General features: G+C 37.2%; 1 protein-coding gene across 2 annotated transcripts; it reads right to left on the reverse strand.

The window, feature by feature from the left end:
- Positions 1-26: 26 nt before the first annotated feature.
- ine (inebriated) lies at positions 27-18,533 on the reverse strand. 2 transcript variants are annotated; one of them, XM_043418306.1, is made up of 13 exons: positions 18,241-18,533; positions 16,922-17,091; positions 13,368-14,405; positions 9,089-9,279; positions 4,554-4,688; positions 4,188-4,413; positions 3,428-3,695; positions 3,067-3,295; positions 2,661-2,773; positions 1,959-2,099; positions 1,652-1,852; positions 834-1,010; positions 27-760 (listed from the first exon to the last, which is right to left on the reverse strand). In XM_043418306.1, the coding sequence occupies exons 3-13, from the start codon at positions 14,384-14,386 to the stop codon at positions 581-583; spliced, it is 2,880 nt and encodes a 959-aa protein (XP_043274241.1). In that variant the 5' UTR covers positions 14,387-14,405; positions 16,922-17,091; positions 18,241-18,533; the 3' UTR covers positions 27-580. The 2 variants fall into 2 exon arrangements, with proteins under 2 accessions (XP_043274241.1, XP_043274242.1); XM_043418307.1 differs by lacking the exon at positions 16,922-17,091.
- Positions 18,534-23,947: the final 5,414 nt, after the last annotated feature.

Below are 23,947 nucleotides of genomic sequence, written 5' to 3' on the forward strand. Positions count from 1 at the left end.
ATGCGTTCGTATGCGATCCCTCGCAATTGTTGAATCAACAAATTTATTGTCATTGTTCGTCAATACGATCGTCTTATCGTATACAAATATATTTTGTTCATAAGATTGAATAAACGGCAGAAAATTTTTTATTTGATATGTATCATTCGACAGGGGACGTGGCGCCAATATCCGAATAAAATAACTGTTAAAATTGATTAATCGGTAATCACTAGGAAACAAAAACTGAAAAAAAAAAAATCATTTTCAATATTCGAACTGGTGGCTATTCCCTTTTATCGACTCACTCTATCATTCTTTTCGAGATAAATAATCACTTGTACACAATCAACTATTCCTTTCCAACACACTCTACGTGCAGTCTTGTATTTTTTATAGTTTTTCTTGCTTCTTCATTGAATTTCCTTCTTGTTTGGTTGTGTTTTTTTTTCTTCATTCGTTTCTATACTACGCCAATACTTGGACGAAATCTGTTAATGAACAAATGGAATAGTGACGAAAGGGAGGAATGTTTCGATCAGTGAAAACACTGCTTGAACTGAGCATTTACTATTCGAATATGCGTGTGTCTGATCAACGTTCATTGAATTTGCTGTTTTGGAGGTAAAAAGTTTATGGCATGCGGCTGTATGAGGCTATTCATTTCGGGTAAGGGTTCTTTGACCATATCCTCGTCCTCGGTGTGTAACGGCTCGGTGCAGTATTCTTGGCCACAAAGCTTGCAAGCTTCGAAATGTGGCTTTATGGAGTTTCTCAATTTCTGCAAAAAATAAGCCGTTGAAAATGGATTTTTTCAAGACAAAAGCGATGAAATGGAAAGAAAAACAACTTACCTCGGCCAGAGTCGCTCCTTCGGATCGTATGAGTACGTAAATTGCAAATGCCGGAAGACAAATAAGGGATAGCGAAGCAATTCCCCAACCGATGGCTTCGGCCCACCAGGGGTACTGGTAAGCTCCATTATGATACGTGGGTGGCTCGTAGTCGATCAAACTAAACACCCAGACAGCCTATAAGACCATAACGAGTAGAAAATAGATTTACATTTCATTGTACGCTCGTCGGTATAATTCAACGATACATTAATCAACGAATTCAAGCGTGAGAAGCGAAGGTATTTTGACATTTCATGGACGCCATCGCCGTAGAAGTTCGACCGAAGCAACTGTCTTAAGAAGTTTTTTCCAAATTTCGAAAACCGATTTCACAAATTTTCGAAATTTTTCTACAGATTTTCATTCATCATTCACATAAATACTTTTAACGAGTTTTTTTTTTCGAACGTGAAATAGAAAAATTTTGATCCCACTAAGATTTGGACATTTATACAAAGTATTTTTTCGGAACGGTCATTTGTTTTTGGGTGCTTGATCTAACAATCGTCTCATTGATGGATCATTCGGAATATTTATCAAGTTTTTAAATTTTGACCAAAGAGTGAACTTTCAAACGTGAATGTGGCAAGACTTCTACCTCGATGATGCAATATAATTCACCAGCAATGCCAGAAACATGCTTCGGAAGAACAAACATCATTGCTGCCGGCTGGGTGAAAAGCACAGCATGGTGGTAAATGGCATTTCTCGCGATAAATTTAATTTATGAGCATAATTTTTTCTATGAGATGTCGTTCTCTGTGTAGATAATTCACCATAATGAGAAGAGGCGCGGCAATAAGCCAGCAAAATCGAAAATACATGGAGGGCACTCGTCCCGTCATCTCTTTTACGTTGCTACAGAGCCGTCGAACGCCATAAAACCAAGAAATTGCGATAACTTCGAAAAATGCTAAAAACATAATCGATATCGAGGCGGCGTAATGATCGATCAGTTGAAAGAAGAATATTCCACCCTGAAAAAAAAGAATGAGCGACGTTATTTATGCGTTTACAAAAACTAGTCAGTCGTCGCACACAATTGATTATAATTTCAAGATAAATACAAATTGTTGTTTTTACCTGGGTGACGTTTGGTAGTCCGAACAAACATGAAACAGTACATATCACAAGGACCAACATCTCATGACACAGTAAATGATTTTTCACCCAATTCGGAAATCCATCTTGTATCGATGTTACGACAACTTCCACTATGGCAAACTGTAAACAAGCAAAATGAATGAAACATCCAACGTAATTGACAAATACCTTTGATCAATGCCTTCGAACAAAAATTTTTTTTGCTTTTGACAAGAGAGAAATGATTATTTCGACGAGATTAAAAGTTACGGATAAATGATTGTTGCGGTCAACGTGAATTTGATTACGTACCTCGCTCTACATCAAAAATGTTGGACCAGCGTTGGATGAAAAGCTGGTTTTATTAGTCATGCGAGGAATTATAATTAGTGAGGCGAGAATAAGCCTCTGTTTATAACGTTAATAACTTTTCATCAGTAATAAAATTCATCGATTTAGTATTACCGTTGCTATACCTATATATAAGATCGGTTGATTTTCGGGCATCAGATTTTGTACTCAAATTTGATTAATATTCCCAGTCTATTTCAGACGAAGAATTACACGTATTTTTTATGGATATTTTCATTCTGAATATATAATACGCTCGATGCAATAGCTTTCCGATTTTTTCAGATTCGTCGATCGAATGATATTAGAATTTGCACGAATAACTTTTGATTTGCGTTTATTTTTACAGACCTGACTATTGAGCGATAGGCAGACGAGCATGAAGAAGAACAAAACAGCCCATAATTGAGAGGCAGGCATTTTAGCCATTGCTTGAGGATAGACCACGAAAACTAGACCAGGTCCTGGAAGTAAAAAAAATAAAGAAATATCTTTTCTATAAATATTTAGAGAAATACGAGAATCAAATATTTTTCTCCGACCAATGTTCGCTATTTGGGAAAGAACGTTAATACGGTTGAGCAAGATCTACTAAATTGCGGACACAAATCAATGATCAATTTTCCTTTCAATCGTCTCGATCCATACTCGATATTTACGAATACCGATCGAGTGAAAATAAATGATATCTTGATTCAGTTGAAACAAAATTACTATCCTCAAAGCTTCAGTTGAAGCAGAAAAAAAATGGACGTACCACCGCTTAAGACTTCATCGACGGAAGTATTTTGTTCCATGGCGATATTGCCGATTGTCGCAAACGCGAATATGCCGACGAGCAAACTGCTGAAGGCGTTTATCAGCGAAACAGCCACTGTATCGATGAGTATGTTGTTGTGAAATTTGTTATAACTCGCAAAACATATCATTGAGCCAAACGCAATACCGACGGAGTTGAAGATTTGTGCAGCCGCGTTAACCCAAACCTTGAAGGGAAATTAACTTCTTATTATAATTGTTAAATTTGACGACTGCATGAGTCAATTTGTTAATTTTTATAATAATTATGAAAGAGTTTTAATAACGAGAGTCGAATACAGTTGAACTTTTTTTTATACCTTCGCATCGCCTAGGAGTTCCCACCGTGGACGGAAAAAATATTGCAGCCCTTTGTCAGCACCTTCGAGGGTGAGTGACCGAGTGAGAAAGACGACAATTAGAAAGAATGGAAGTGTGGCCGTGAGGTATCTTACTTGTGCCGATGATTTGATCGATTTCCATATTGAAAAGTAAACCATAACCCAAGCTGCCACCAGACAAGCAACAATCTCCCATCTTAGAATTCCTGGCTCCTCAATTCCCGAACTCATTTGAAGTACTTTGTTGCTGAAGTCAAATCATGTTTTTTTTCTGATTATTCGAAGAATCGTAACGGCATTGAATTGGAAAAACATTTATTTCTCTTATTTGAAAAATTAGAAAAATGTTTTATGGTTAGTACAAAATTTTCAAAAATTTTTCAACGAAACATTTATGTTTTTTTTTTTCACCTTATTGTTGTTGCATTTTCCGAAAAGTACGGAATCAATGAAATAAACGGTATTATGATTAAATTGGTTATGTCGAATCTCAAATCGCACTTTTGCAACAGTTATTGCAAAATATAATTTTCACGCCAAAAATACCATTTTACTAGTCAAAGTCAAATTTTGTGTTTCTTCTCATATGACGATTTTATTTACAAAAAGAAAAAATATAGCATCAACCATGAGGAATCTTAATTACCGATATAGTTCATGTTCGATAAATTAAACTTGTAACTAACATAGTCAAATGCAATTCAATCAGTATTAGTGATATGATTAATTGGGTTATTACTTGAAAAATTCTTCAGATGGTGTCCTCGAAGTGTTGGGTCTCGTTCGATTGTCTATAGAGCCAAAAGAGGGTAGCCAACACGCCGGTGTATTCCACGAGTTATCACAGCCAGACCAGGGCTGTTCGGCTTTAAAAGCCGTGAAGAAATAATATATCGCGTATGCTATTATCACGTTGTGATACGTCGACATCAGAAACGATATCACTACCGACGACAAGCCTGCTCCTAAAGTGGATCAATTTATTTTTGTATGAAAATGATCGAATTTTGAGAGCGTCTTGAATAGTGAGTTAAATAAAATTCTAATTGCGTGAACAATTAATCCTGAAAAATAAAATTCAATTTTGAATCCCGCCTGAACGTACCTTTGAAAAGGGGACATATTTGGCCCAGTGCTCCGATCGGTCCACGGCGAGTGAATTGACCAATAGCTAATTCCATGTAGAGCAACGGAACACCACATACTATGAGTATTAGAAAGTAAGGTATCAGAAAAACACCTGAAACATAATAAAAATAAATTGAGTGATTAGTCGCGAATAAATTTTGCGTCCACTAATTGTTCACTTCTTTTCTTATACCTATCGCGATTCGCTTTCTATCAAAATAATCTTCCTCGTACTAATTATTTCAGATGCACAAATAGATTATGTGTAATTTATAAATAGGCTGTCAAGTTTAAAACAGGCGACGACTCTCAATTATTACAAAAAGCAAATATTCATGAAAAAATATTCTCGAGAAATTAATCAACCGAATCGATATTTTGTCGTTCTCGCGGTAGATACAAATACGACAAATCAATCATCCAGTGCGTTTGTTTGATCAGCTGAACACTTGCAGAAAAGGAGTTTTTCAAAAATGTATTTGACCTGGACTTGAGAAACATAATTGATGAAACGGAATGTATGAAAAGAGGAAGGTTCTAGATCGGTAAATATCAGAACGAACGATATGACATACTTTTATATTTATTACATAGATATACGAATACATGTATTATATTGGCACATAAAAGAACGCAACGTTCTTTTTCAAGGCTTCGATAACGTTACATCACCGTCCGCAGGGAGCACCCAATCTTAGCCAATTACATATCCATTGTTTTCTTGAAATTGTTCGCTCGCACTAATGTTATTTTCCGTTTTCTTCAATTTCATATACAGAATTGAATGTTATAAGAATTCTTTAGTCTCCCCGAAGTACGCAAATCTTCAAATCGAAGTAAGAAAAATCTCATCAATAGAATTGATCCATTATGACCAACCGACCAATTTGCAGGCATTTATGGCGTGTTGCGACTTTGCAATTGTGGGTTGCAAAAGCATTGCCAAGGTCGAATTTGCGAGAGACGACGTTTTGCACCTTTAATTCGTGTCTCTCTCGTCTTCTCTCTCCCCTTCTCCGTCTTGCAGCCTCATTTGACGATAAATTATAATTAACACGTATTTGTTTGTCGTATGCAACTGAACAGAACGTTGAACACGTGCTTGCAACATATTAGGCCAGGATTCTTGCTATTGTTATTCGAACCACCCACTTATGCTCGCGATTCCTCGTACACATCAAAACGTACTCGCTCGAAGAATAATTTTTTTGTTTTCCGTGTGTCATTTTTATGACGACGTTGATAACCAAGTTGCTTCTGTTTTTACAGACATTTGTCTTCCTTCTTCGCAATACAATTTCGAAAAACCATACGTAAATGATTCAACAAAATATTCAATTACAAATTTTCTAAACCATTTAATCGTCTGAAAAAAGTTTAAGTAGCGAAACGTAAGAATGAATATTTTTTCTGGGGGGAAGAAGAAGAAGAAGAAGAAGATGATGGTAATAAATATGAGGCCGCGAGTGAGCGAGGAAGATTCTTGTTTCAATCAGCACACGTCCGATGACGTAGTTGACGAGAGCGTTTATTGGGCTCTGACACCGATAAGGATGTACAAAAGAGGTGTTTGTTCTTCGCATCATTGTAGGTCGACTCTCTTTGTTCTTTTTTAGTTGAAAAAAGCCACAAATACAGGCGCCCCCGCGCGCGTGGACACGCGCACACACACACACACAGAGGCACACGCGCACGTATATTTGCCGAATAGTGAAAGGGAAAGTAGCGTAAGACGATCGCATCTTTAGAAGTTGTATCGTAGAAGTTGGGCCGTTCTGCTTATTAGGCGTTGACAGGCACGTATACGTAATAAAATGAATGGAGAGATAATGACATGGATGTTAGGCGTGCGGGTTTTTCTCGGTTAAGATGCCGAAACGTAAAAGATGCCTTCGCAAAAGCGGGTAAATTTCGTTCGGACGTAAATACTTTGACGCTATTAATATTACGATGTACATTGATTCGGACTTTTATTGTTTCTCGCAATCAACTTATTCAACTTATTGGCCAGATATGAATTTCGTCTTCAATCCGCTTCATGCGTCTTGGTATATTTTTAACTCCGAAAAACCTCTTTTTTTTCGCATACACCAAAATACTTGGCGTCTTCTCGATCCTCTGAAATGTTTTATTATCTAAAACAACGTAGCAGTGTTAAATGCGGAACAAGGGCACAGCCTGAGAATTCGTCGCTTTTTTCCGAGAAGAGGGAATTAAAAAAGGAAACTCGAAGAGTCGAGAGTGCGAGGTGGGGAGTCGGAAGAGATTTGAGCTCATTTCATTTGTTGCACAGCTGAGAAGCTCCGTCAAACAAGTTAAATGTTAATGAGCCCCGGTTACGGATCTCGGATTACTCGCGGATGAATTTTCAACCTGAAAGCCCGGAAGGCGCGCGGCAACAAATGGCGCACACGTGCATGCACAGACGTCCGGAGAACGGAACGGACGTGGCGCAATACGGGTAGGAACTTGATACATGACCTTGACAAGATATTACACACTTTTGTTGAATCTACTCGAGTATTCCGGTTTACATGAGTCTTTTCAGGTCAGTTCGACCTTACTCCGACCTTCAAAGACCGCGGCATCTTAACGTCACTATTTTAGTGTGAATACTTCTTATTAAAATTCTCTAACGACCGATAGAATTATAGCTGAACTAGTTGAACAAGAATTGAAGGGGAATTAACGTTTCGTGCCGAGTTCAAGAGCTTCCCTGATCACGGCCTTGTTTCTATTGAACCGTTTAATTTCATTCGAATTACAAGATTTTTATGAAAGAACAGAAACTGAAAAATTTTCAAATAAAATAAGAATCATTTACACGTCGGCTTTGTTAATAGCACCTCGAAATATCTCAGAGAGATATTTCGCTATACGGAATACCCCATATTTCTGCGCACATGTATACGTTAACAGCTGTTATTTAACGTTCACGTATTTAACGTTTAATGTGTCCCCACTGATTTTCCAATTAGACGAGTGGAAAATAATCGTCGAGTAGCTCTCGTTTAGCAGACACGAAGGAGGTCCATTAATCTCCCCCTGCCTGTGACGGGAGCGCGTCGCATATCCGACGAAAATTAACCCAAATAAATTTTTCGCTCATTCACGTTCTAATAGCATTTCCTAGCTACTTTTGTTAGTCTCACAACACACAAATTACCGTGTACAAAATTATTTTTATCGATCGAATTAATAAAATTCGAGTTATCGAAAAATTGATTGAGTTAGTTCGTATGACTAATCGAATCCAAGCATTGTTTTCACATCTTAGTGTCGGGATGAATGACCTTATTATGTGTATCCTGCTTCAGCTGACTCATGAAACCATTACGTACTCTACTGTTCACTGATTTTCATTATATAGCAGTGAGCTCGTGGAGTGAGAAACAAGAATCCAAACAAAATTCACGAAAATCATTATGATTTGTTTTATAATTCTTAGCACATTTATTCTCATAGAATGTACCGGAGTAAAGAACGCGATTTTTCCAGTGATTACTATACCTACGGATGGGATTAATTTTTTAAATTGTAATCCTCTTAGGCTTAAATGACCCCATCAACCGAATAGATTGATCGGATATGGACCGTCCTCTGCTATCGCCTCGAATTAGATCCCCTCGCTCTTTTATTTTACATTCATAATCACGAAGATTGAATTATTTATCAGCCATCATCAATTTCAAGTTTTCGGAAAAAAAAAACTAGTATAAAGAATCTTTTGAAATTAATTTGTAATTTCTGCCTCATTTAACTATATAACTCGAAGCAATTAGATCGAATGTAACCCTGACAAAATAAACGTCACAAAATATTACCAATTGTGCGTATTTTTAATGGAATAATGCATGAATTACATCTGGTTACTCAAGGATGTAGTCAAAGTTTACCCACGTGATAACACGGTGCTCTCGTGTAAAATAGACACACGCAGCTCGAGAGACTTTCCATTTTCGATCATCCAATGCGAATTATGAGAGTATTATAAGTGAAGTGTTGAAAACAAAAGCGCGAAGGAGAAATAAAAAGGGGAGCTAGCGATAAGATTAGAGATTATGAAATTGTCGAGGTGATTTAAACGCCTCTCGTCACCTGGCTCCTCGAAGCTTTTCTCTCTTTCTCTCTTGTCGATGTATTACGCGAGAATTAACAGCGTTATAACCAACGAACCTTTTTCGTTTTATCAACGCACAACCGTTTAACCGACAGCGCCGTGGCGGCCAGAAACCAGAGAGTCATATCCATCGACCTTGGCTTCTGCGCCCACAATTCATCTTCTAACACGGAGGTGAAATATTTATTGGTGCTAATTAAGAAAATTAATAAAATACGTATATACGATATGATCCAATTGAAAATCATAGCAAAAATGACCGATTAACGTTTCACTGAATTTTGCAACTGCTTTAAATGATGATTTTGTTGCGATGTTTATATCATTCCTCGTCGCGGTTAACGATAATAAAAATTGTGAAGAAATGTAATATTAAAATTTCAATGACTGACCTCCCCCACTCTTGTAGCATAAATATGGAAACCTCCAGACATTTCCAAGTCCCACCGAATAACCGATGCAGGCAAGAACGAATTGTACCTTGTTGGCCCAGTGTGGCCTCTTTGGCTGACGATAATCCCCGGGATCCTCGGCGTCACCATCGTCGAAACTCGTACACGCCGACAGATCGTCGTCGAGTGGCCTGTATCGTGAATTCACCGGAATCAGTAGATTGTTAACGAATATTAAATTGGTCCATGAACGTTTGAATATTCTTCATTTTCAGTAACACCTCGAGCAAAGGTTGCGGGTATTTACATTGACAACGTGTTATTCGTGTTTTCACAGTCAGTAAGGTTGAAACATTTTACATTGATTAAAATGGAACGAAAGAAGAAAAAACAGGTCTCGTTCTCATCGCGTAAGCCTCTTCTCGTCTAGGACTTTTGTAAAAGTAATCACGAGCATTTGTAACCAAAAATTCATTCACACCTGTCCTCGTCGGGTAGTCAAATTTAGTTTCTACCGATTTCTGGTGAAAATCTCTCCTTCCGTCATTGAAATATTTGTTATATACTCCTTATTATCTCTTTGATAATTTTGCATTCATAATAGCAACGGAGTTGGCAGATGAAGCTCGTATGGAGAATCTTTCGGGTATGGTGCAATAGACGATTCAACGAAGCCGATCGGACGTTGACGATGAATCAATTTTAAATTGATTCATCGACAACGTCCTACGATGTGTGCTATTAAGTGAGTCACCCGGCGTTTCCCCGCAGCCTCTCCACTCCCCTTGCTCATATGAACTTATAGCTTTGACGCAAGGTAAGAATTATAATCGCGTACATTTTTTTGTCTGGATATCGATACAGACGTACCACATTGACTCAATGTGTTTTATTGAGAGCAACCCCATACACGAGGCATTCCGTGTCAAGTGCATTAAAAAAATTAAAATTCAGTCAAGTATTAAAAGTGCGTCTCAAACATTCTTTCTTTTGTTTTTTGCGTTAAGGGTTTAAAAAGTCGAAATTATCCAGGCTACCGTTCAAGCTTTTTATAATATGGCTCATTCCGCAAATTATGGAATATATATATGTGCCGAAGGGTTTGAATTATGAGTAATGATTATTGCTTTTCAAAAGTACGTGTCACCGCGAGCTTTCATGATTTTTTTCGAATTTTTCTGTCGAGCCGTTTCAAAGTTATAGAGAATTGAAAATTTGAAAATTTGCAATTATTGACTTTTCGTGTTCGAAATATCGAACAACTGAATTATTTTTTGAAACACCAAACATAGTGATCTTTATGTTTAAAAAATCTCTGCTTTTTGATAAAAATATTTTCAATATTCTCCGGTTTCAGGAAAATCCCGAAAAAAACGAGAAAATATAAATATTGTGGGGAAAAGTGATGAGATGTATTATATCTTCATTATCTTCAATCATTTTGATACTGTTAAGAGGATGGATCAGTCGGTATATCGCAACCGTGAGTACGAGAGAGATAGCTGCAAATTTCAAAATCGAAATTCTTTGACACAGTTTGACCGATTAAAAGAAGGCTCTCTCAGTCGATTTTTGCCATCGTCCTGCGTAGGCTGACAGAGCTTTTTTTAATCGGTCAAACTGTGTCAAAGAATTTCAATTTCGAAAATTTCAAGTGAAGTTAGTCGACTAATCTATGCTCTTAACATAGAAACACTTTTAACAAGGAATTCCAACTTATAAATGACGCGACGACCGTTGCGACAGCACGGCACTCACCGATAATTCATAACACAATTTTCAACTTAATTGTTTTATGGCTGATTTTTTAAGAATCCCAAAATAAAATAGCACTGTTTCTTTGTAAAAAGTCTGAATTTTTTGAAAAAAATATTTTAAAAAATTTCAAAAATGATAAATTAGTAGAAAAAGCGATTTTAACGTTATAACCGCTTTTTTCGGGATCTTTCCATGTACCGGAGAATATTGAAAATATCTTTTATCGAAAAGTTGAGATTCTTCACATAAAAATCACTACGGTTGGTGTTCCAAAAAATAATTCAGAGGTTCAATATTTCCAACACAAAAAGAATTTTAAAAGAATCATAAAAGCTCACGGTGACACGTACTTTTGAAAAGCAATGACACCATTACTCATAATTCAGACCCTTCGGAACAAATCAATTCCATAATTGGTGGAATGATCCATATGCAGCTGATTGAAGCGTAGTTTTTACTACACGTTAAAAAACTTGATATTTTTTTCAAATTTTCAGCTGACTACAGATTATTTTTATACCGAAGTAGAATTGTCAATGCGTCCTTCTCGCTTCGTTCATATTGTGGCTCGGTTGGACTATTATTCACTTACGGCTTTGTTACAATACACTGAAATTGCAATCCCTGGATGACGAGACCGCGACTCGGGACACGTCCTTTGGACGTACACTGCATTTTTTTTTTATATATCCTTTTGCATAGAGTGTCTGACGAAGATTAGAACATCGAGACACTTTGTTTCTTATTTTTTACCTCATCCACTGCTGAGACTGATATTTTTCAAAGTTTAATTTCGAACAAGTGTCTTGTTTTTATACGGAATTTTTGGTCTCACTTAAAAAGTAGTTTTTTGCGAGAAAAAAAGATTCTCACAAATTTGAGAGTTTATTATTGCTTGGTATTTTTTTTCTTCTGTTACGATGACCATGCTCACTGGTCGACGGAAAGAAACTGCTGCTTTCAAGGCGTACAAATGTTCTTTTATATATACCAGTAAAATTATCAAGCATTCAGGGTCGTGCTGTTAAGACGCGGATTTTGTTCGTTTATTTGTCCGGATTTGTGTTTCCTGCACGTTGTGTACCAAAGTTATATTCACTGAACGGGCAATGACGGGGAAACAAAAAAAGCATTAGAATGTGTTTTTTTTTCATAACTTAATAAAAAAAATCAACGCCGAGAATACGTCGATACAATATTCTTCTTCATTTGAGTATATTGATTTTGTCATTTACACCTCAACATTTTTTCCCTTCCTCCGTTGTATCGATTTTGAACAGAGAGTATTGACGTAATTATTTCTCACTTATGAAAAAAATTCAATCTCATTTTATGTTGAAAAGAATTTTTTTCTTGTTGCGTCCCTCCTTATTTTCAGAATTCTCCGAATAATATTGTTCTCGAAGTATCTTTTTTTTTTTTGAGTCACGTGTCAGAAAAGCCTAAAAAAAATCATACAAAAGTCTCGAATTGGAACTGCTGTAAAATGTTTTTACTGCGAACCAAAATATCATCGAACATATAGTATTTTAAAACAAGAAAAAAGTTGTTAATTGTATATTGTTTTTGAACACACCACGATTTTCCTTCCACGCACATATAATTCGAATATATCTTTGAATCCTTATTGTGATGACGAATCGTGGAGGTTTTGCGTGTAATTTGAATGATGTTTGATCACGCGCGATTACGATTTATTACCGCGAATAATTTAATGGAATGTTAGTATGTAACTCGTGGTCACGAATAGATTGTTACGAGAGTGTACTATTATCAACTATATATTTAACCGTATACGCTAATACGAGCAACACACACACACACACACACACACATATCGTTTTTCCAATGTTGCCTTCTGTAAACTCAGGGCTCAGCGCCACAGTGAAAGTAATCGTAGTTTTACTTCGCGTTATGTACCACATATTATAAATACACACTGGAGCATTTGTCTATAAATATATTCGCCGCGGTGTGTCACGTTTATTTGGGTCAACATTGAAAAAACGTCGATTTTTAACATTTGAGCAAAAATAAAAGCGTTTTGTTATTATCGACAGATTATTCGAGGTTCGCTCCTAATGTTTTATTTTTTATCCACGGATCGATTAACACACGATATAAACGTGTAAAACTTAATTTTATCACATCCTTTCAAAGATTTCGTAATAAGTTCGAATGAATATTCTCATGATTCACCATTTTGCCAGAGTGAAGCAAGGAAGAAACGTCTTTGTGCTGCATGAATCAACGAACAAATGTACGATAAAATCTCAAACAGCAAACGACAAAAAATATCATAAAAGTGATATCCGTCGCGCGATCAATCTTCCAAAGCTAATCATTTGTACGATGGAAGCACACAATTTTATCGTTCTCACATGCATGAGAAATGAAAATGGGGGAAAAAATCTTTTCATGTAATAAAGAAAAAAATCGCGCAAAGATATAATATAGTATAAAAAGTAAAGGAAATGAAGAATCGGTTGAACGAGCATGAAACAAGTGAAAATAAACTCACGTGGGTGGATGTACCATGTTGAGTAATTCAGAGGGTGAAGTGGGCACCCTCCGAATAGTGAGTTTGCGTCCATCGGAGGATCCCAATCCGATGGAAGCGAGAGAGCGTATGGAAACGGAATCGGTGAAGGGTCGAATCGATGGACTGGGAGGATCACTTAAAACCATCGAGGTCCAGCTCTGTTGATTCTGATGATCGTCGGTGGCGTTCGATTTGAGAGATCGCATACTTGGATAACGATTGTGCCGCGGTACACCGGTGCAACTGTTGCTCGGATTAATACCGCCGTGTAGCTCGACACCGCGGCTTATTCTTCCAGCTGCATGGCCGGAATAACCGTGAGTTGAATTATCACGATATAGTCGAACTTCCGGCTCGAGACCGGCCAATCGTTGATGACGATTAGTCGACTTGTTATCGTGAACGCTGTCCGTACTGCTGTTACCGCTGCTCGATCTCTTGACGCCATTTGCAAAGGACGAATTGCCGCCGGCTCCAATCGAATTAATCGACGGTGCAACGACGATTTTACGACTACCCGAGCTAAGTAGACGCGCCCTCTCTCGCTCGCTCTCGCTCGGTGTGTCCGAGTCGACGGGATCTTGATGGTTCGTCCCATAACCCTGAGAATATTGTATTTGACCGTGGCACAGCGGCTGAGTATGAGCATGAGTAGGGTGAGCTTGCCCTAGGGCCGGTTGAATTTGTCCTTGAGCTTCGCACCCTTGCGAGCGTTGGTTCAGGCCTTGTTGGAATTGCTGGTTGTGACCTTGAGAGGGCTGATTGTTCAACGACTCGCGATTTCCCGTCGTCCTTACCACGTCCGGCTCCATACCATCCGAATCATCTTCCTCCGGCATTGTACTCATTTTTCGAACACTCAACTGTTTTCCTATCGTTACCAAACGACCGCTTCCACTACCAACCCCGTGTTGACCCTTCAACAATGATGATTTGTTTCCGCATTCGCCCATCGTTGTTGATTTCACTCCGCCTTGTATACCGTTCGACGTTTCCATTTTGCCAAGTTATCAACCACTGTGGATTTTATATCAGATATATCAACACATTTTTTTAACATCTCTCCAATATCTCGATTCCCCCCCTCCAATCTCAGCACGACGAGATCCTTATATCCATTTTGTTATTTTTGTTTTTATCATTTTGCTCCGTTTTGTTGAAGATATTATTCAACTTCAACGCTTATTCAAATATACGCTATTTTACACAAAGATATCGAATATTGTTACTAATATTGTTCAGGACGTGTACAGATATCATATCAAATGATCACGAAACGACGAAGCTGTTCGTACGTAATCATTTTATTTCTAATGACGTATCGAAGTAGAGAGAGAGAGAGAGAGAGAGAGAGAAAAGTTTTATCGTGAAAGGAACTTGGTCGAGCCCGCGAGATGGAAACGTCTTTTCATGACGAGTCAAATATCTAGGTCGAACGATTCAAGTGATACACGTCAAGATTCGAACGTGACCAATTCTCTAGTGCGCTCTAATAACAACCAAGTAACAACTTCAAACCCTGTAAGACTCTTGTAGATCATGGAGAGAGCTTCCATGTCATTCATTTCCAGTCTTCTTCACGCTTTTCACGCAAAAATCAAATTGCATTACACGTTGTCTCATCAAGAAACAGTTTTTAATTGGCTGAGATTTAATTGACTCGCAATTCTCTTCAATTGCAACTCGCTAAATCATCTCGTTTTATTATATGTTATTATTTAAACGTCATCCATCTTTCACTTCAAAGTTCGTTTCTATGGATCAATATTATCTTGCTATTATCGATATTACATAGCGTAACTTTGTTCCCCCATGAAATGGGCTATTTTTAAGGGTAGACTATTAGTTTTTTCGAACGAAAGTATTTTTAGTCCAGTGATTCGAGCAAATTACGAAATTCAATTCCAGACGTGTCTCACCGTTCAGATAAAGCATGATAATCAACAATCTCGACGAAACGAGTCATCGAAATCTTTCGAATACTGGGATAATACACAAAATATCTAGCGGATAGAGCCGTTAGTCAAGGAAAACGTGAAAATTGTGAATATTAATAGAATTAAGATGACACAGGAAAATGACACGCCATTTTATTGACTCGCGTCCGCCAAATTTAACTCGAAATATATATATATACATATGAGATTCAATTCGTGTTAGTTTCTACGGAAATAAAAATACATTTGGAAACACGTGCGCGCATATTTTCCCAAACATTTCGTTTTTATGATTTATAGACCATTTTATTTTGCAACTTTTCACATAAAAATATGCCAACAGGCAGATTTATTTTCATCATTAAGAAAATTTGGACACAATCGGAATTAGAGGTCAAGGCGACCTGTCAATTTGACCTGAAATGCCTGATCGTCATTCGAAATCTTTTTAATAATCCGTGCGTCCCGACTCTTTACGAGTTTATCCTATTACTTTAGCCAACTCTTTATCCATTTCATTAATTTTCGGAACGCACTCCGAGAACCCGTAATTATACTCGTACGCTCGCTTTATTACGTTTGCACGAGGGCAGAGAGAAACTGTGGTGCAAACTCGGCCGGTGCATGGTTAAAGGATCACCGAACACTTTGCCTGATTACCGAAGCCACATACTGACCGCGTACCTATTCTTGTTACGCAGTATCTTCAAATTTACAAAGCTCCTCGTTACACGCCCCGGAGCAAAAGTGTGTGAGGTAAACTTGGTGCCATTATTTTCCCTCTCTTTTTTATGCCCTTCCACGTATGAAAATAAATATGAAAATAAAAATATGTTTTATGGTCCATATTATAAATAAATTTTCGTATCATTCAGATACGACGAATCGTGACAGCTTTTTTCTTTGTTTTTTTCTTCAAACAAACACAAGGTTTTTTGTTCATCTTTAAATTTTTTCCTGGTCATATTTTTATTCGTGAGCAAGAGCTCACTTTCGAGGGAACCATTAGACTTTTTTGTCGTTGAATATATACAAACGTAATTTAAAAAACAAAATGACAATCGCTTGGCATTGGAATTCAGCTGGATATCCTCTCGGACGAGCTCAGAGATAATATCAGAGCGAGAGAAAAGCAAGAACCGGATCGTGCACAACGCTTGTAAGCGGAGAATTTATTGAACTTATGAAACAAAGTGCATATTCTCATTAGTTATTCCATAAAAATGAGTTTATAAATTCTTCAATTGAATTTAATAACGAATAATAGGTTTCAGAAAAAAATGACTGTGGAATTTTTGAAGTAGTGATTTATTCTAAACTTGAATGCAATGAGAATTAGTAAAAAATTAATCACGCGCAATCCGATGACATCATTATTTGTTTATTTAAAAAACTTAATTTATCATCGATTCGACAATTGAACTTTGCCGAATTCAATATTCATTGATAATCCTCAACTGACTCGACCAGTTTCTCAGTCAATCAGAACGAACCATTCAGCAACCGGTGAATTGATTTATTAAGTTATCCTCGATATTTATCAATTTCAAAGAAATGCCAATGAAAGAAGGTAAAAGAATCTGGTCATCAATGTACCTGTCAGATATCTTCGTTTCTCAATTCCGTTGCTGTGCTTAGCATTGGAATGACGAACGGACTGAAATGCATCGGGTCTTTCTCCGGAAGGCACGAAGCTCTCGGTTTAATAAACGCTCGTCGTGTTCGCGATCCCAGCTCCCGCCGCTTCAACACTCCTTTTTCTCACTCTGTGGTGCACAACAGAAAGACCGAGCGTGAGGGAGAGCAAGAGAGACAGATAGAAAAAAATAGTAGTAGTTCTATTCCGTCTCGCTCATGCTGGTATTTATATACGAGATACGCTGCGAAAACCTTGCCAACCATTTACAGGACAAGTGAACCGAGTAATCCCGCGAATAATAAAGGATTCTTAACTTATTTTTCTCAACCGCATCATCGTTGATATGAGTTACCGATTAATTCGTGTCAACCAATTTATGAAAAAACAATATTCAGTCGAAAAGACGCGCCCATTTTCTAGTCGCGCGCATTGAGTTTAACGCGTACCTTGCCCTGCCTCCCCTCCTACCGAAGTCACTACTTCTCCTGCGCTACGTTTATTATACTCATCAACGACATTTGACAAATATCTTCTCCCTCGGAGTTTCATAATTTATCCATTGTCGTGTATAAATCAAGCGCGACTTTCACTCCACTCACCGTATTAATCATTTATGTAGCAAAATACAGAGATAAACTTTGTTACACATGTTCTCTGACTATATAGCAGATACGTCCGGTCGTGACTTCGCGCTTTACATACCAGGCCGAATACACATTCAATTCCCATATTTGAATATTGTCATTTTTGAAAAATAGACTATTCGATTGTTAAAAAGCTTTTGGTCAATACCAAATTTTGAGGTCGATTCGTTTTTGTAATATTTATTCGATAAATGCTATTTGTCATTGGACCAACCGCACTCAAATTTGATACGAGAGGTGCTGAATGAAAAATTTTTGATGTTCTAGTTTTTTAAAAAATTTTCATGAGTTCTTCGACAATCGAGCGATTGCATTGATAATTAATCGATTAAATAAGTATTATTTTATTTGAATTTTGATTCATTCTTAACGAGATATTTTGTGTACAGAGATATTCCAGTTGAAAAAAAGTTTCTCCGATGATGAATTACATACTATGCTCCGAAAGGATTAAAATGAGTATTCGGAATAATGACGGTCGATTGAGGATTTTGAGGCTTATTTAAGAGACTGAATCATCTTAGAAATCAATGACTTCGCACATAATAAATGAACGCAGTTGTAATAAGCCTGAAGAATATAAAATAATATTTAAAAAAAAAAGTAATAATGGACCCGGCTGAATTACACACTTGTGATGACGCGCACTGTCAGACGCAGTGGTTGGGTACCACACGTGGGCCTGATTTCACCTGGATTTATTTCTCAGCCATGGAACCGATCGAGTCGCGATTTATTGTACGTGTGTCGTCGACTTTGATATTAATAACAAAGTTAAAGACAAAAAAACAATTGATGAAAAGATGAATTTCGAGAACTCGCAAATCTTGTAACCAGAGAAAACAAAAACATTGAATAAAAAATGGCTCCCGGTAAATGTGGGAGTCGTACGACCAACCGGGCGATCTGACGACGAGCAACTAACCGGATAGAAGTTTTGCCACGCGGCCGAGACATTTTAGTGCTCGCGACAGCCTCATACCAAGCAAAATATACCTATATACGATTGTTACTTTAGCAGAGTGCGCTTTTGCCGCTACGAGAGAGATAATGGAACTCTCGAGACTCGGGAGCCTCGTTGGTGGGGTCTCTCGTCAGACTATGGAGCAAAACACGTTCGTATACTGATCAATTCGGCCCGAGACCCCAATTTCATCGTTACGACAATAAAATATGAATTTCAGCGTTCATGCGAATGAAATAAGTCCTGAATAAACGACAATTGTGTTGACTATTTATTTCTGGAACCAATTCCAATAATGTAGGGATTTTATTTGTAACATATTTCTGAGTGAGAAAGTAGTAGTCGGGTTCCATCGTGGTAAAAATTCATCCCAGTAAAACTCCTCTCGTTTGGCACGCCTGTATATACGGAAAGCTTACTTAGTCGGTCAAGAAGAGTTGTCACATTTTCATTGCGATAACACCGCCTCCTTACGGTCCCCAATTGAAATCCCCTGCCGTTACTACTTGTCCGACCGCGAACGTTACTACTTACCGATACTTCTCTACTTTCATCTCCGCGTTGAGACACTACTTTTTATTTCACTTCTACCGAAGGAATCTGTTTCTTCGTCATTGCTCGACCGACCGTTCTCCGCAACTCTGAGAAAGTTTCCCGAATCTTGTCATAGATCGCGCCGATCGTGTTCTCCGGATAAATCGATATTGTAGGTTGAATATACGAATCATCAAAGCGATTATTACGTTGCGCATTGAGCAGATAAATAAGGATTTCGATATTAAAAATTTTGTCCGTTGAAATTTTCACTTCCAGTTTTATCGGTTCTGAAAAAATTTCCCGCTCTATATTTTTCTATCGTGAAACCGCTACAGCTACGACGATGAAAACACACAAGAGAATGAGCCATTTTCAATGATTTATCAGTGAACAAAGTGAAATTCGGCTTATTTTCACGATGATCTTTGAAAGTAAAAGGTCTGAGAAATTAATCAATCAATCAATTTCTCCCTCTCCCTTGCTCTCGCTCTCCTCGCTCCTCTTTGAATATTACCGCTAAATTGACCTTGTAATAACGGCTATATATCGTTACCCACTGACACTGAGAGTCTCACTCCAAGTCTCACGTATACAAAAGTCATATAAAACACTTTTTCTTTAGATAGTAAGCGCTAAGTAGAAAATGATTGTAGCAGCAAAAAGTAGCAAAGCAAAGTACATTTTAATCGGCCATTTGTTCGAGGTTCTTCCTTCATGAATGTGAGACCCGCAGGCTCTATTTTTGAAGGTTCATTACAAGAATACGAGGTCACACTTTTTCAGTTCAAAATCATGCTTCATTGTGCGCTGTTACTCCACCTTAAATTCTTAATAATACTCCTTAATCGACGTAAAAAGTATTAGTTTTTGAGTTTCCATTAAACTTTTCTCATTTCGCAATGAATCGTAATGAATTGCTATACACATATGCTGAAGCATGTGAACTTATTTTTAAAAAAGTAGTCCTTTCGACATTTAAAATATACATTTTTTTCAAATTCCTTATTTGAACATTCGTGTGCATCATAATTGATAGCCGCTATTAATTCCTACGCACTTTTCCACGAGTTGACGTGAAAAAAATTGTATTTTCAGCGTGCAAAAGTTAACGAGCAAACGAGACGGGATCTAGCAAGTAAGCAAAAAAAAAAGTCGCAGTACGACAGCCCTGAGGTCTTCGCAGTTATTATACATAATTTAGTCACATGACGAAAGGGATATATGAGGTAAACGGGTCAACGTTCTGCGTAATATTCGGCACAGTCTTGACAATATTCATATATGCGCGTATGTATGCATATAAAAATGAGCGTTAACCGAGCACGTGTGCATATACATTTGCTGAGCTGAACGATGGGTACAATCGTCGTACCCGGCACAAAAAGACTACCTAACTTTCGAATACGGCAAAAATTAACTTTTACATTTGGCTTTTGATAGAAAAATATCGCGCTTACGGTATTTTTATTTCTACCCAAATATCAAATACTCTATTGTTTTTCATTTTTCCACTATTTTATTCGATATGAGATTCCTGAAATTCAAATGATGTAAATAATATGGAATTTCATTCGATCGAAGTTCGGAATGTTAGTATCATATGTTAGCATTATTCCAAACACCAATTGGGGGAATCGGAGAAAAAATGAATCATCGATCTCCGTGACAAATCAGAATTAAAAATTTTTTCATTATATATACCAACGATAAGTGAGAACAACAAAAGCATGTTTGATACGAAGAGCAATGCGGTGAGTATTTCACGCTCTCTATCACTCGAAACTTTTGCGTAACAAGACAATTATTTATTAAGGTGTCCTTCACAGGGACATTTCTGCAATGAGAACAACATATCTCTCACTCAGCTCTCATCATAATAAAAATATTAATGGTCACTTGTCTTTACTCTTTTTCCCTCGTTTTGCGCTCTTCGAATTCACAGCTCTCTTGATCTTTCTCTTTCTCTTTCTCACCCTCTTCTCCTGCCGCAACCATGGCTGGCGCTTGTAACGACTCGCAGGAGGTACAGTCACTGAATATTTATTACAACTTTTATCCTTATTACTTTTTCCTCTCTGCACGTTCAGGTGCACGAAACTTTAATGACATTAAAAAAAAAAAAAAAAATCGTGATTCTGCAGTGTTAGATGGACGTTTCGTTCTTTCAATTTATTCATAATTTTAGTTGATTTGTATACATTTATCTAAGAAATTCGTTGAATCTCTATTTGCCACAATGAGATTAATAATAATTGTAACGACGATTTTTCATATACGTATAAGATTGTTTTCTCTGCGCATCGTTCCGTAACTCATTTTTTCGGTTGTCTCCAGATGCAGGTTTGTAATTTAAATGATAAAATCATTAAATGACCGAAGAAAATTTTTTCGAAGAACGAGATGCACGCAGGGAGAAAGTTTACGATTAAGAGGGATGGGCGATGGAAGTGGCAGCAGAAGGATAAATCCCTTGTGGATTCCTAGAGGATCAACTGGTTCATTCCATCCTGTGAAAAACCGGCTACCTTTTGTCGCAGAGTCGTTAAGCACTCCTTTTCCCCTTCGCCCAGCAGCTCTCATTCATTGCGTATATAAAGTTTCCCCCGCGAACTCGTGTGTGCATAAACAGAGGTCATTTTGACTCAAATATTATACGATTTTCCGATGCATCATCGTCGCAATTTCATCATCATCATCATCGTCATCACGAAATAATATCGTCAATCCCGTAAGCCCTCGTTGTTCAGTTGGACATCGTTGAATTGTTTATTTAAATCTATTAATATAAAAATCATTTCTTGTGATTTTAAATATCTCATTATTTATTTCACAAAATCAATTATTTCCGATCAATACTGTGGGAAGAAATTTCACTACGACTGCGTCGTTTCATTGAAAAAAAAAGAAAAACTATGAATATTATTTATCGCACGGGAAAAAGAAAGTTCGGTATTATAGATTCGTTTTTCAAGCAAATTACTGTCGCGTTGCTGGTCAACACAAAATTTGACTAACTAAACATGGAAAATGTGTTACTTGACATAGAAGACTCCATATGCATCCGTATCTCGCAGAGAAGTGAAAGTATAAGAGCGCACGGACTCTCGATGTCGTAATCAAAGGTCGACTCATCTCTTGGAAGTTAAAAAAAAACTAAAAAAAAAAAAAAAAAAAAAAACAAGGATGACGTGAAGAAGGAGACGAGAGCCACGAGATATATCGAGCGCAGCTTCAACGGTTTATGCACAGAGCGCGAGGAGACTTTGCGACAAATATATATATCTTCGTTCGTCGATACATTACAGAATTATCTGCATTCGATCAAACTCAGCCCAGAGTCGTTCGAATCCGATTATAAAAAAAAATTCACACAAGGAAGACAGTTTCTTTTGCGATGAGAATCTATCAATTTGAAATGATTTCTATATAAAAATTTCGTGCTACGTCGATGAGTTAAAAACAAATTAATTGGAAAAATTCTTGGTTGATTTCTCAGCACAAACTTTTGAGTATTTCATCATTGCGTGCGAAATTCCCCATGTATCGTATCTTAATCGATTAGATTTATGTACGCTATCCATTACGAAAGGTTTAGACTCACTCGTTCGAAATATCGGAATTTGATCATTCAATACAAAATCGTCAACAAATCGACGAAATTTTGTTTCGAATCTGGTCTGGCGAGATTTAAAAATTCGAAAAAAACAAGATAATCCCCAGATTTGAGTATTGAGAAGATTTTTTTTTTTTTTATCCAAATCGTGTATAGCACGTTGCGTGGAATACTTTCATTATATGAACTTTAATGAATTATGCATATTATTTCGTAAAAAAAAGAAAAAAGAAATTCGAGATTCACGTATGTCGATGAGTTCGGCAGGACATATGCATTATACCGTTTAGTTGCCAAAAGTAGTACGCGGCTACTGGTGTTAGGAATATATATTTCAATTTAATAAAAGCGGTACGAGGCTGATCTCGCTTGGTATTTACGACAAAGGGTGTTGAGAATTTTGTTATCTATCTTTCAATTCTCCTTTCACTCGATCCCTCTTTTTGCTTTTACACTTTTTTTTCTGTATTATTTTTCTCATTTGACTATTAACGATCGCTCGTGGAATATTCTCCGTTCATTTACACCGGCGGAGAGTTCTGTAATTCACACAGAATTTATTTTCCTGGGCCGTACTGGCTGATATCTCGCCAATCGTTGAAGGGACACTGGGCCAAGGCCTCAGTCACTTTACACTTTGTTTTACATGAGCCATAGTTCAATTCCCACGAGGCTAATGCTATCGACATTAAACACGGGCGTGTCGCTTACTTGTTTATCCCAATTCAATGTATTTGCCGCGATACCAGCCTGCGTTTAACGAATCCAATTTTATTCAACGAACAAAAGACGAAAGGGAAAAATTCTATAAAATATAAAATAGAAGTTGAACGGGGTGTAAAATGAAATTTAGAATGAAAATAAAAATGTAATTAACTCTGCGAAAGAAGTAATCACTCGCGCGATAGAAATAGGATAATATTGACGTCAATGAATTTGTGCGGAATAATTCAACTTGGACATAAACGCTAGTAAAAATTGACAGTTTTTATGGAAAAATCGTAGCTTCCTTTATGAAAAGATATATGGTAGATGGGAAGCTACTTCGCCTCAAAGTAAATAACAGGGCTATTAACTTAACGAGGAAATTATAGATACAATCTTGAGCTTATAAAACATGATTGGAATCGATAACTCATTGTAAATTCTCTCGTAACTTCATCCTCTCTGTAATATATCGGACATGATAGAGATGGTTTGATAAATTTATAAACCTAATAGGTTT

This window comes from Venturia canescens, chromosome 4, assembly GCF_019457755.1.
Source record: "Venturia canescens isolate UGA chromosome 4, ASM1945775v1, whole genome shotgun sequence".
Classification (NCBI taxonomy): Eukaryota; Metazoa; Arthropoda; class Insecta; order Hymenoptera; family Ichneumonidae; genus Venturia; species Venturia canescens.

What these genes read in the sequence shown, in the direction of transcription:
- ine (XM_043418307.1), bottom strand. Translation starts at nt 14,386, where the DNA reads ATGGAAACGTCGAACGGTATACAAGGCGGAGTGAAATCAACAACGATG. An exon ending in AACTCCTAGGCGATGCGAAG is followed by an intron (nt 3,296 to 3,427) that starts GTATAAAAAAAA and finishes TTTCCCTTCAAG; the next exon opens with GTTTGGGTTAACGCGGCTGC. An exon ending in AAGGAGCGACTCTGGCCGAG is followed by an intron (nt 761 to 833) that starts GTAAGTTGTTTT and finishes TATTTTTTGCAG; the next exon opens with AAATTGAGAAACTCCATAAA.